The following is a 12,442-nucleotide window of genomic DNA, read 5'->3' as shown; positions in this document are numbered from 1 at the left end:
CATGAGGGCTACAAATATGCAGTGAATGAGAAGCGTCTTCATTTAGCTAATGAACACAAGAAGTACATATATACAATACAGGGCATAGACAATATCACATGGGAGAGGAACAAACCGTTCAACGCATGGCTGACATCTCATGAGCTCATTCATACTCACATGCAAGTGTCCATTCTTGGATTATCACTGTACTAAGATCAAGGGCCTAGACCTGGATTTGCATACATGCAGGTCTAGCAGAATTGGGGTATTTGGTGGTTATGTCTCCACATTTCCATTCTTGTTCTCAATTTGATATATTGGCAGGTTTGAATGTTTTCATACTTTTCTTGGTCCAGTAAGACTCTTAGTGGCCAAAGAACATTATCAAACACTCCCTTTATATATCTATACATCATAAAATCATGACATACTAGTTATAAACATTACTATTAATGGGGGAAAAATGGATGTAAAGAGCAGTCTTGGTCCAAGAACTTTGGAAGTTGAGGTAAATTCAATGAGACTTTCCTCCCTAGAGTAATCCGTGGCACAGCTTTCATCATCCCGAGTAGCTCTTACTGCTTATGAGAGGACCTCAAGACCCCCAGGGATGGAGGCTTGGTTTAATGCTATGCGCTTATTCCTGGAATCTTGATTGTTTGCAGACACTGTGGGAGGTAACTCTGAAGCTGGGCATAGCGGTGCACCCTGTCCTCCTAGAACTTGGGAGGCTACAGCAGGAGGAACAGGAGCTCAAGGCCTTTTAAACAGTTCAAGGCCAGTTTAGGCTGCATGAGACCCTCAGTCCAAAGTAAGTGCTTACCCACTGTGAAGCCACCTCATTCCGGCAAACAAGTGTCCCTGTTATGTATGATCAGGGTTTGCCTCCCAGTTTCCCCATTCTCACCTATCCTGGTTTAGGAAAGTTATCCCCTGTTGTGTTAGGAGCAGCGGGCTGCTTCCCGCCACCCGGCTAGCTTTACCCCGAAAATAATTACATGGAAACTGTATTCTTTTAAACACTGCCTGGCCCATTAGTTCCAGCCTCTTATTGGCTAGCTCTTACATATTAATCTAACCAATTTCTAATAATCTGTGTAGCCCACGAGGTGGCTTACCAGGGAAGATCTTAACCTGCATCTGTCTGGAGTGGGAGAATCATGGTGACTCCTTGACTCAGCTTCTTTCTCCCAGCATTCTGTTCTGTTTACTCCGCCTACCTAATTTTATGTCCTATTAAAGGGCCAAGGCAGTCTCTTTATTTAACTAATGAAATTAACACAAGCCAGAAGACTCTCCCCCATCAATTCCCTACTCTGCTCTGATATTTGAACTGGACAACCCCAGCCCGGGTGTAGGTTTCTTTCTGTGTTTGAGACAAAGGCTGGCTATATTGCCCAGGATGCCTCAAATTATCCTCTAAACATAATCTTCATCATCACATTCTTCTTGTCCTTGAAGGTACCAGGCAGGCACATGGTCCACAAATATACACAAAAAACTCATAGACATAAAAAGCAAAAAAAATTAAATTAAAAAAGAAATCGAAGGACAAATGAATAAAGCTTGTAGAGTCAGGCATGGTGGCCACACCTTTATTCCCAGCAATGGGGATGCCAAAGCAGACTGATGTCTGTGAGTGTGAGGCCAGTCTGGTCCACATCATGAATTACAGGAGCTATGGTGAAAGACCGTATGTCAAACGAAACAAGACAAATAAACGAGCTAAAAGAACAAACATGTACCTTTATTTTTTTATGAGCTGTAGTTTCCAGGAAGGCTGAGGAGATGGTTAGAGCAACATCTCTGTGTCCTCCTGCTTCAGCCTCTGAAATGCTGACTGGAGATACGCCTCCAACCCCACCCCTGCTGTGGGTGTATAGCCAAGGGGATCAGATCCAGGACCTCTGGCGTGCTAGGTCAGTCTCTGTGAACTGCACAAATCCCTCAGCTCTATCATAGCTCAAATTCTTTAATATACTCGATGACATCAAATATGATGCTTTGTGAGGAAGTTATTTTGACGCATGGGCATTGCTCGTGACATATCCAAGCTCCAGAATTTTAACTAATTTGCACATAATTTGAATTTAAGTTTTGACATAGTAGCCCCCCATAAGTAGGTTATATTATCCTTATTGATTTAGATCTGATTTTTATACACAAATTCTTAATAATTTTAAAATAGAAAATTCATGGTAAAGCAAATAGCAAAATAGTAAGTGTAATAGTTTAAGAGTTTGAATTTTTTGATTAAAGGAATGAAACTAAAACATGGGAACTTTTAAAAAATTCAACAAGAAAGTATAAACAAAATTATAAAGCATGCTAGGGTCCCACTCCTGGATGCCAGAGCAAAGGGCAGGCCATATGTGCATATGGTAAGCAATGGTAAAAGCATTTCAGGAGAAAGTACAAAATCGAGATTTCTATGACCTGTCAGAATATAGAGACAAATACTGTTACTTCTGTTACAGGAGCATTGCCCAGGAAGCAATGGGAAGGTGTTTATGTTTGTAGACAGGCTCCTCAGCAAATCTAGGGGATCCCATTCAATGTCTTGTCCTTGTGGTTTTTTCACCTTACTATCTGGCCATTGCAAATGGCTACTGCCCTATTGGCACAAGGAGACACCACAGGGCAGATAGCTCCTTCAGAAGGAAATGAGACAATGAGTGGAGCCCTGCCTTCCTCCTTTGGCTCCCTTGATCAGTCTTCTGACTCTGTTGATCACTCGGAAGGTAAAGAGTTCTCTGCTAATCATCCATTCCTCTGCATCCCTACAGTTGGTGTTTCTGCACTAACCCTAGGACTCAGTTAGCTCAAAAGCAAGAGGATCTTGAGCCATACCTATCTGTGGCACTTTGAAATACCGGTACATTTCTAACCCTTTAGACTCAGAGTTGGTGATAATTTTTCTAAGAGTGGAATGTGGGCAGAATAGAAGCCTATTGTGTCTTAGGTCCTCAGTGATTTTAAACAAGCCATCTCCACTTACAGCTACAGCTTCATGTATGATGGGATTGTTAAGAGGGATAGCTGAAATGCAGCAACTGATCCCCCATGACTGGGGCTAGTTGGCCAGAACTTGTTTAAACCTGCTGAATTTCTTCATTTCAGGATTTGGTGATATGAAAAGGTGGGTTTTCAATCTGATCTCAGATATTATAGAAATGTTGGCCTTTGACAATGTTAGCAGAGAATGTCAACAGACCCTGCCCACAGTTCAAACAGCTAAAGGCATTTGAGAAGATTATGCGGGAGCTCCTTCAGGCAATAGCCATTGAGATACCGGCCCACTCATAGGAGCCTGCAGCAGCACTGAGTCTACAAGCCTGCTGGCTCTGATATAGGACAGCCTTCATGTTCTTGGGCCTCCTTGCCTTATGCCTGTTGTCTGCCTTGGCTTCTGCCTTACCAAGCATGAACATTCTTGCTTTTGTTTATACCTTTTAATTGTAAAGACACAGATGTCATCACTTTCTGGGTTCTTAGATGTTTCTTTTAAATGCCCTTTGGGCACAGATAATATTTAAAAAGTATACAGGCACATGCTGTCTCAGTTCTCTGAAAGGCTGACTCTCAGATGGGATTGGACCAACTACTTCAGAGCCAAGCACGCTTGTCTCAAGTTTCTTTCCAAGCTCCATGACTCAGGCTGTCCCTCTGACTCAGTGACAGGAACAGATGGAGAGATAGATAGATAGATAGATAGATAGAGAGGTGAGCATAAAAAGAACTAATGAGAAGAGTTAATACTTTAAAACATGGCTACTGTGTTAGGAGAAAATGAAGGAACTTTAAACAAAACACGAGCTGCTACTAATTATTTATTAGTAAAACATGTGCTGACTGTTTACTAAACTAATTTGGAATGAGTATGTTATATACTGTGGTAGTTGGAATGTAATTTGTTCCCATAAGCTCAGAGGGAGAGGCATTATCAGGAGGTATGTCATTGTTGGAGTAGGTGTGGCTTTGTTGGAGGACGTGCATCACAGTGTGGTAGGTTTTGAGGTCTCATATGTGCTCAAGCCTCATCCAGTGCTTCAGTTCACTTCCTCTTCCCTGCCAATCAAGATGCAGGATTCTCAACTACAGCACCAAGTCTACTTGCTCACCATCATGTCCCACCATGGAGATAATGGACTAAACCTTTGAAACTGTAAGCCACCCCATCAAATGTCTTCCTTTATAGGAGTTGCTCTGGTCATGGTGTCTCTTCACAGCAAGAGAAACCCTAAGACATATACCGACATCTCTCTAGCAATGATGTGATCAGTAGGGTATTGACACCTTCTCCAGACTGTGGGCAGATTCTGATGCAGTTCAGGTTCAGGTTCAGGTTCAGGTTCAGGTTCAGGTTCAGGTTCAGCGGGTTCATCTTCACACGCTGTTTTTGATTTTTCCTGGGAAGACACAAAACAAACATCCATTCACCCTAGGCAGTGCACCAACAACAGACCAAAGTCCAGCTTGATGAATAAATGAGGGTAACTTACAGAAGCCTGAGCAATGAGTGACTTACATAAGCATGGGCAACTCAAAGGCAGATGTGCCCCTGGCAAGACCGTACCAGCATAGGGGATAACTCACAAAAGCTACAGCCCCAGATTTTTCTGAGTAACCCACAACCAGCTTATCAGATCAGTTTCCTCCAGACAGCTCAACTGCTCAACCTCCTATCCTTAGTGTTTGATACTGCCTATAACACCTTGGGAGAATTGGACCTGGTGAATCTATTAAGTTTCAGGGACTTCTTGACAATTGTGAGTTTATTTCCTGAGTACTAAGGAGCCTCCCTCCAGGATGGAAATGTTTCAATTTAGAGGATATTGATAAAAAAAAAAAAAAAAAAACAAAAACCTCCAACCTTCCTACAGCTCTTACATTCTTTCAAGCCACCTCTTCCAGAACATTCCCTGAGGCTTAGATGGATGACATAGATGTTTGATTATTTTCCTCCATCTGAGATTGAGCATTGGATCAGAATGTCACAATAGTCACTTAGTCTCAGGAGTTCAGGTGGTTATGAGGCTTTGTGGTACACCACTGTAAAGAGGAAGTTTCCTCCCATGGCGGATTGGAGTTGACAGAAGCAGTGACCTATGGGCAAAGCACAAATATGCAGGAGACAGTTTGATAAGGTCACACCCACTCAACAAAACAATAGCAGTCGTTTGCCCACAGAGACCTGTGACTCCTTACCCATGGGCTTTACCCCCGGCTTACAGTAGCGGACAAGAGTTCCTGCCTGCGGGGTAGCCCTAAAATCCAATCAGAAAGCTGTCACGCCACCTGGGCACTAGCAGGCACCTTGCCTAGCACACAGCCAAGCAGCCAGCACGGAGCCTCCGGGCACTACCCAGTTCCATCTCACTTTTATTTTCCTGAGTTCTGCAACCAAAGCGTGTGTCATCTTCAGCAACTGGGTTTCACCACATAGTTCTGGTGTACATGTCATAGCAGTGACAGTAGCCCTTACTGTTTGGGGGACTCTGGGACCTTCCTGATCAGAGAGTTCTGACAGTGGACACTTTATCCAGCCACATTAAGTCTTAAAAGGTGTGCCTTTTAACTAAATACTTTAACTTTTATCTTAATTGTGCTTCTGGGTTAGGACATGCAAAGGTGTAGACAGGATCCCTGAGGGCTCACCATCATCCATTCCAAACAAAGGCATTTGATCTCAGGCAAAGTCAACAGTAATGGAAAGCCCTCACTGCTTCCATCAATTGTTCCATCATAAGAGCCACGGCGGGTACAGCAGCACAGACGTCAGCAACCACTTCTGTTAACTCATTAAGCCAGTGAGGAACAATTTATTTAAGGAAAAGCTCTATGATAGTGTTTGTTTAGCTGGGCTAATGCCTAAGGAGAGTTGGACACGAACAAAAGAATTTACTAGTGCACATATACTTCAGGATTATGTATTCCACGAACACTGTCACCCATAAGTCTGTTTTGGTCCCAGGCCAAACTTCAATATAAACAGAGACAGGAGACTGCAAACTTGACCACTTAGGCAGACAGGACATTTACACAGCATGGATCTTCTGTATTTCCCAGGATTGTTTTAAGCATGCCAGTGTTGTCCTTTAAGTTTTTGTTTGTTTGTTTTTTCAAGACAGGGTTTCTCTGTAGCTTTGGAGCCTGTCCTGGAATTAGCTCTTGTAGACCAGGCTGGCCTCAAACTCACATAGCTCCACCTGCCCCTGCCTCTCGAGTGCTTGGATTAAAGGTTTGCACCACCATGGCCTGGCTTAATTTTTTTTTTCTGAAATAGTTGTTACAAGGGTCATCTTGTCTACCTGGAAGAATTATGCTTTTCTGATAAGAGAACAGGAGACTTAATGGCACAGTTGTGAGCCTATGCTGCCTCCCAGAGCTGCCCTTCAGAATCTTTGGTTATGGTAATCAGGGTCTAATGGCTGAATTTAAGACAGAGCTGTTTCTTTAGTCTTGGGAATAGAGTACAATGGCTGCTCAGCCCTGCTAAACAAACATCCACACCCTAGCATCCTATAGTTCCCTTATTTCTGACAGGCCTGGTTGGCAAACTAACCTTCGGAGAATTTGGGGGGCAGTTTTCTTCTAGCTAAATTCTACTTGTATGACTTAATGTTTCCTAAGCATGTCTATTAACACGTCATTTCTAGCATCAATTTTACTATTTTTTCTTCCTCTTTCTTTGACTTTTTTCTTTCTTTCTTTTTTTTGTTTTGTTTTGTTTTATTTTTCAAGACAGAGTTTCTCTGTATAGCCCTGGCTGGCTGTCCTAGAACTTACTCTGCAGACCAGGCTGAACTTGAAGAACTCAGAACTCAGAGATCTGCCTGCCTCTATCTCCTGAGTGCTGGGACTAAAGGTGTACACCACCACCAGGCAAGTTTCTTTTTCATCAAAAGTACAAAAACAAGATTTCTGTGATCTTTGTTATATAGACAAATACTGTGATTGGCGTCCAGCACAGGGAACATTGTCCAGAAAGCATCAGGAAGGTATTTGTGCTGTTTAAAACAGGCTAATCGGCCGGGCGTAGTGAGCCCCTTAAATGTCTGGTCTCCTTCTAATCTTTGGATGGAAGTATTCAGCCACTGCAGGTGATCCTTGTAGAAGGAGACAAAATGGGACAGCTAACCCCTTCAGAGAGAGAAAAGATGTGCACATGAGCCCCATCCTAATCCCTTGGCTCTTCCTACTTTCCAGTCTTCTGCCTCTTTTGATGATTCAGAGATGAAAAGTTCCCTGCTAGCTGCTCCTCTGCATCCCTGTGCTCCTGCATCAGCCCAGGGAATTGGTAAACTCAAAAGTAAGGGGGGTTTGGAGGCACACCTGACCTCCTCTCCTGTGGCCCTGGTGACTTCTAGCCCTTTATACTGAGAGTTGATAATTTTCTTCAGGAGGAATACATGCAGAATAGAAGCCTATACCCTATAAAATACTTAGGAATTTTAAACAAGCCACATCCTTTTATTACAGACTTACATATTCAAGTATGATGGGATTGTTGAGAGGGATAGCTGAAACAGAGCAATGGATCTCCCATGACTGGGGCAAGCTGGCCAGGTATAGTAGTTTGAATGTAACTGGCCCCCTAAATGCCATAGGAAGTGGCACTATTAGAAGGTGTGGCTTTGTTGGAGTGTGTATGTTTGTATGGCCTTGTAGAAGGAAGTGTGTCACTGTGGGGACAGGCTTTGAGGTTTTCTATGCTCAGGACACCCCCTACTGTCTCAGTCCATCTCCTGTTGCCTTTGGATCAAGATGTAGCCAGCACCACATCGGCCTACAAGTGGCTATGCTCCCTGCCATGATGATAATGGACTGAAACACTGAACTGTAAGCCACCTCCTCAATTAAAGTTTTAAATGCTTTCCTTTATAAGAGCTGCCATAATCGTGGTGTTTCTTCAGAGCATTAGAACTAACTACTACAGCAGGACTTGTTTGAACGTGCTGAATCCCTTCATTTCAGGACTTGGCAGCATGAAGAGACTGTTTCTCAACCTGATCTTAGAGAGATATTATTAGAAATGCTGGCCTTTGACAATACTAGCAGAGAATGTCAACAGACTGTATCCACAGTTCCAACAGCTAAGGGCAATTGAGAAGCTTACACAGGAGCCTGTGTCCATGATGACATTTGTCTCCAAGCCTGTTTCCACTAAGACCGGATATTTGTGTTCTTGGGACTCTTTGCATTACGCCTGTGCTTTGCCTTTGTGCTGTGGGATATTTTTACGCTGTGTGAAGATGTGTTGTTGTGATTGGTTTAATAAAAAGCTGAACAGTCAACAGCTAGGCAGGAGGGGTTAGGCAGGACTTTCAGGCAGACAGAGGAACTGAAGGAATGAATCTAGGCATGTGTTTTTCACCAGTGAGACATGGAGGGAGTTGAATGTATGCAATGGAGAAGAGATAAAGAGCCACATGGCAATCAGCAGATCAATAGAAACAGGTTAATTTAAGTTAGAAGAGCTAGTTCTGTGCAAGTCAAGGCTAAGGCCAAGCATTCATAGCCAATGCTAGTCTCAGTGTCATTATTTGGGGGCTGGGGGTCCAAATAAAGGACGATGAGAAAGCTTACCACACCTTAGTTTATGCCTTACCAAGCCTGGATACATCTGCTTCTGTTCCTTCTTTCATTCATAAAGACACCGGTGGTACTACTTCCTAAATTCTTTAGGTGTCTGGTATTATCAGCTCACTGAAAAGCTGCTTCTGAGACAGATCTGGTCTGCACACTCAAGACCCAAGCATGATTATTTCAAAGTGGTCTTCCTAGTCCCTGTCGTGGGTCAGGCTGACCCTCTGATTCTGTGACAGGGAGAAACAAACAAACAAAAACCTAAGGAAGATGCTGTGTGCTTAAAAAAACAGTTAATGATGTATGTTCATAGTCAAGAAAAAAAAATCCTGCTTAAAAATCTCTCATTAATAACTTCAGCTGTAGCCTAGCAGTGGTGGTGCATTCCTTTAATCCCAGCACTCAGAAGGCAGAATCAGGCGGATCTCTGTGACTTCAAGGCCTGTCTGGTCTACAGAGCAAGTTCTATGACAGTCAGGGCTACACAGAGGAAACACTGCCTCAAAAAATAAAAACAATGAAAATCCAGCTATGCCTGCCTAAAATAGCCACAGCTGTGTATACAAAAAATATTTGTGTCGGTTTGAATAAGAATGGCCCCAATAGGCTTCTACGTTTGAATATGTGGTCTCTACTCAATTGAACTATTTGGGAAGGATTAAGAGGTGTGACCTTGTTGGAGAAGGTGTGTCACTGGGGGTGGGCTTTGAAGTTTCAAAAGCTCACATTATTCCCAGTTAGTGTTCTCTTTGTGCCTCTTACTTGCAGATAAGAATGTAAGCTCTCAGCTACCGGCTTCAGCACCACGTCTGCCTGCTATCCAGAATAAGTGTCACAGAATGTCAGTAAAGGCACTTCTGAGCAGCTCAGCTTTGAGTCCCTTGGTTCTGTTTCATCTTGAATTGTATGGGCACTGGTCGCTGGCAGGTCTCATCAGGAGGAACATGAATACTAGGATAGCTCTGACTACAATGTTTAGTACCAAACAATGGGGCTTTAGATAGATACTGTACTTAAAAATAAATCACTAGCAATGGCAGCAGGGTTTCTCTGTGTAGCCCTGGTTGTCCTGGAAGTCCCTTTGTAGACCAGGCTGGCCTTAAAATAAGAGCTCTACCTGCCTCTGCCTCCCAAGAGCTGGGATTAAAGGCAAACACAACCACCACTGGTTGATTGGGGAAGGGGGCAAGCTAAAATTGCCTAATGACATATTCTAAATTCGGTGCAATTTCTTACATGATTGCTCTACAGATAATAGAATATCATTATGTTGAATAAGTATGTTAAATGCATGGATGCCCATACTATGATGTACATGTGAAGAAGTAGTTTTCTCCTTACACATGGGTCCTGAGGATTAAACTCAGGTGGTCACCCCATTGGTCATCACTGGTATGGAAATTTTAATATAAAAGAGACAAGCAACACAAATTTGGTAAGTAAACTTTAACTGGGTAAATGTCCAGAAAAATAAACGCTATCATTTCAAATGCATTTTCTTTCTTTTTTTCTTCATTTTGATTTATGTAGTATATGCACAGGTATGTGAGCGTGCATGAACTACAGTGTGCACGTAGAGGCTAAACGGCAACTTATGTGGGCTGCCTATCTTCTGACACAGAGGCCCAGGAGATTCATTTATGTTGTCAATCTTGACAGCTATACTGATATTTTGTTTGGGATCTAACAGATAAAGCTTGACTGGATATCAGAACGGGGAGCTAAGCCACTAACTAGTCATAGATGCCAGGCAATGGTGTCACATACTTTTAATCCCAGCACGTGGGAGACAGAGGCAGACAGATCTCAGTGAGTTCAAGGCCACCTTGTGCTACCTGAGATTGAATATGTCTAAAAGAGAAACAGAGCTTATAATGGTATATTATCTGTATTTTCATAAACAAATCTTGCCTGGATATCAGAGGCAAAGGTAAAGCCAGTAGAGGTCAGGTAATGGTGACACACCTTTAATCCCAGGATTTGGGAGAGAGAGGCAGATAGAGCTCTGTGAGTTCAAGGCTACCCTGGGCTACACAAGATCAATGCAGAAACAAACCCAGGCGTTGGTGACCTACATCTTTAATCCCAGCACTAGAAGGAATATAAGATGGGAGGAGAGAGGGGTTTAGTTGGTTAGTTTGCACCCGGTCTTGGTAGAGGTGAGACTTTTCCAGTAGCTTGGCTGCCTTGTTTTTCTGGTTTTTAGGTTGAACCCCAATTTCTGTCTCTGGGTTTTTATTATTTGTGCTACAATTGGCACCCAACATTTGGGGTATGAATTCATGAAAAAGCCATTTGCCTGAGGCACCACCAACAGACTGGGGCTGCACGTGGGCTCCAGCGCCACCTCTCCACTGTGGGTTGCAGGCTCTCCTGAACCCCCTTCTTGGTCTGCTGACAAACTCGGTAACTGCCTTGAAATCCAGTCAGGCTTCTACGGTTCTACGCAGCAATAATCAGCCTCATATCTTCATCAACATTGTTGGTAAATTTGGTAAGATAATTGGGAATTCTTAAAGGGAGGAATTAGTTAAAACAGAGAGTATCCCCCAACACATTAAAAAATGAGAAAAACTATTATAATAGAAGAATTTGGGTCTCTGTATGATAATATGTTAGAATAGAGGAGTTTGGGTCTCTGTATGATAATATGTTAGAATATAGGAGTTTGGGTCTCTGTATGATAATATGTTAGAATATAGGAGTTTGGGTCTCTGTATGATAATATGTTAGAATAGAGGAGTTTGGGTCTCTGTATGATAATATGTTAGAATAGAGGAGTTTGGGTCTCTGTATGATAATATGTTAGACAGTTTAAAAACGGATCAATTAAAGGAGAGGATATCTAATTTAGATGGGATTTATGGAACATCAATTGTAAATATTGTCAGCATTATAGTTTTTGTCATATCACCAAAAAGTTGATTAATCTGAGTGCTAAGATGCAGGACTTGGAAAAATCTAATAAAACAGATCGCAGAAAGGTTCAAACCCAGACAGAAGAAGTTAATGGAGAGCCAGTTTCAGGATTGCATTATATAGAGGGGAACAGTATAGGATTTTCAGACAGCCAACCTTGATATACCCTTACAGAAATTGCCAAATGGCAGAGGCTCTGTTATAGCTAACTGGACTCCTGCTATAAATTTGGATTACAGAAAATTAGACCCAAAAGGTGCAAATTAGGAGAGATTGACTGCAAACTCTTAATGACTTCCAAAGATTGCTAGAAGACATTTCCCAGTTACAGCTCACTATTGGGGTAAAACCTGATGAACTAATTCATTTAAACAAAACCTTAGATGGCAACAAGGGCCTAAAAGTCCCAGGGAATTATTAGCTGAAACTGAAAGAGAATTGACTTTGATTGAAGAGAAATTACAGAAGACAGATGTGGATCATGTAGATTCAAATCTTAACTGCATTCTGGTCATAGTACTCTCCAAATACTCCCCTACAGGAATTTTTTGTTTTGTTGTGTTTTGTTGTTTTCTACATCATAAATACTTTATCATTTTTGTAGTTTTTATGCTGACAGATGAGTAACCGATGATACACATTTGTTAGAATCTAGACAGACACCAAACAGGTCATTCCCACTTGCAGCTGTATTTTTCTCCATCCTCATAGCTGATTCTACAAACAGGACAAAGGCTATGGTCTCCAAGCTAATACTAGTATGGTGCATAAAAGTTAACTAAAAGGGCCTCTCGTCCCCACCTCACGCAAGTTCTAAAGTTTACACATCCATTTCCTGGAATGCAAGGCCCCTCCACCACCACCTGGGACTCAGAGGCCCCTCATCAACCACTTTCTATGGAATTCTCACAGCCCTGCGCTCTAATGCTCCCTCCCACAAGCTTTAGAGCCC

At 42.5% G+C, this 12,442-nt stretch overlaps 1 protein-coding gene across 1 annotated transcript in view; it reads right to left on the bottom strand.

The window, feature by feature from the left end:
* Positions 1-1,690: 1,690 nt before the first annotated feature.
* The window catches only part of LOC121447364 (zinc finger protein 809-like), a 71,212-nt gene continuing 60,460 nt past the window's right edge, over positions 1,691-12,442 (bottom strand). Inside the window, exons 8-9 of the mRNA XM_041650547.1 lie at positions 4,873-5,088; positions 1,691-4,391 (exon numbers count right to left, since the gene is read on the bottom strand). Coding sequence (XP_041506481.1) covers positions 5,012-5,088 — 77 coding nt within the window. The 3' untranslated portion in view covers positions 1,691-4,391; positions 4,873-5,011. The remainder of the gene's footprint in view (positions 4,392-4,872; positions 5,089-12,442) is intronic.

The sequence above is a fragment of the Microtus oregoni genome, unplaced genomic scaffold, assembly GCF_018167655.1.
Source record: "Microtus oregoni isolate MIOR12 unplaced genomic scaffold, Mior012 000004F_ref0000308, whole genome shotgun sequence".
Lineage (NCBI taxonomy): Eukaryota > Metazoa > Chordata > Mammalia > Rodentia > Cricetidae > Microtus > Microtus oregoni.
Note: the sequence above shows the minus strand (reverse complement) of the source record. Positions and strands in the feature narration are given on the sequence as shown.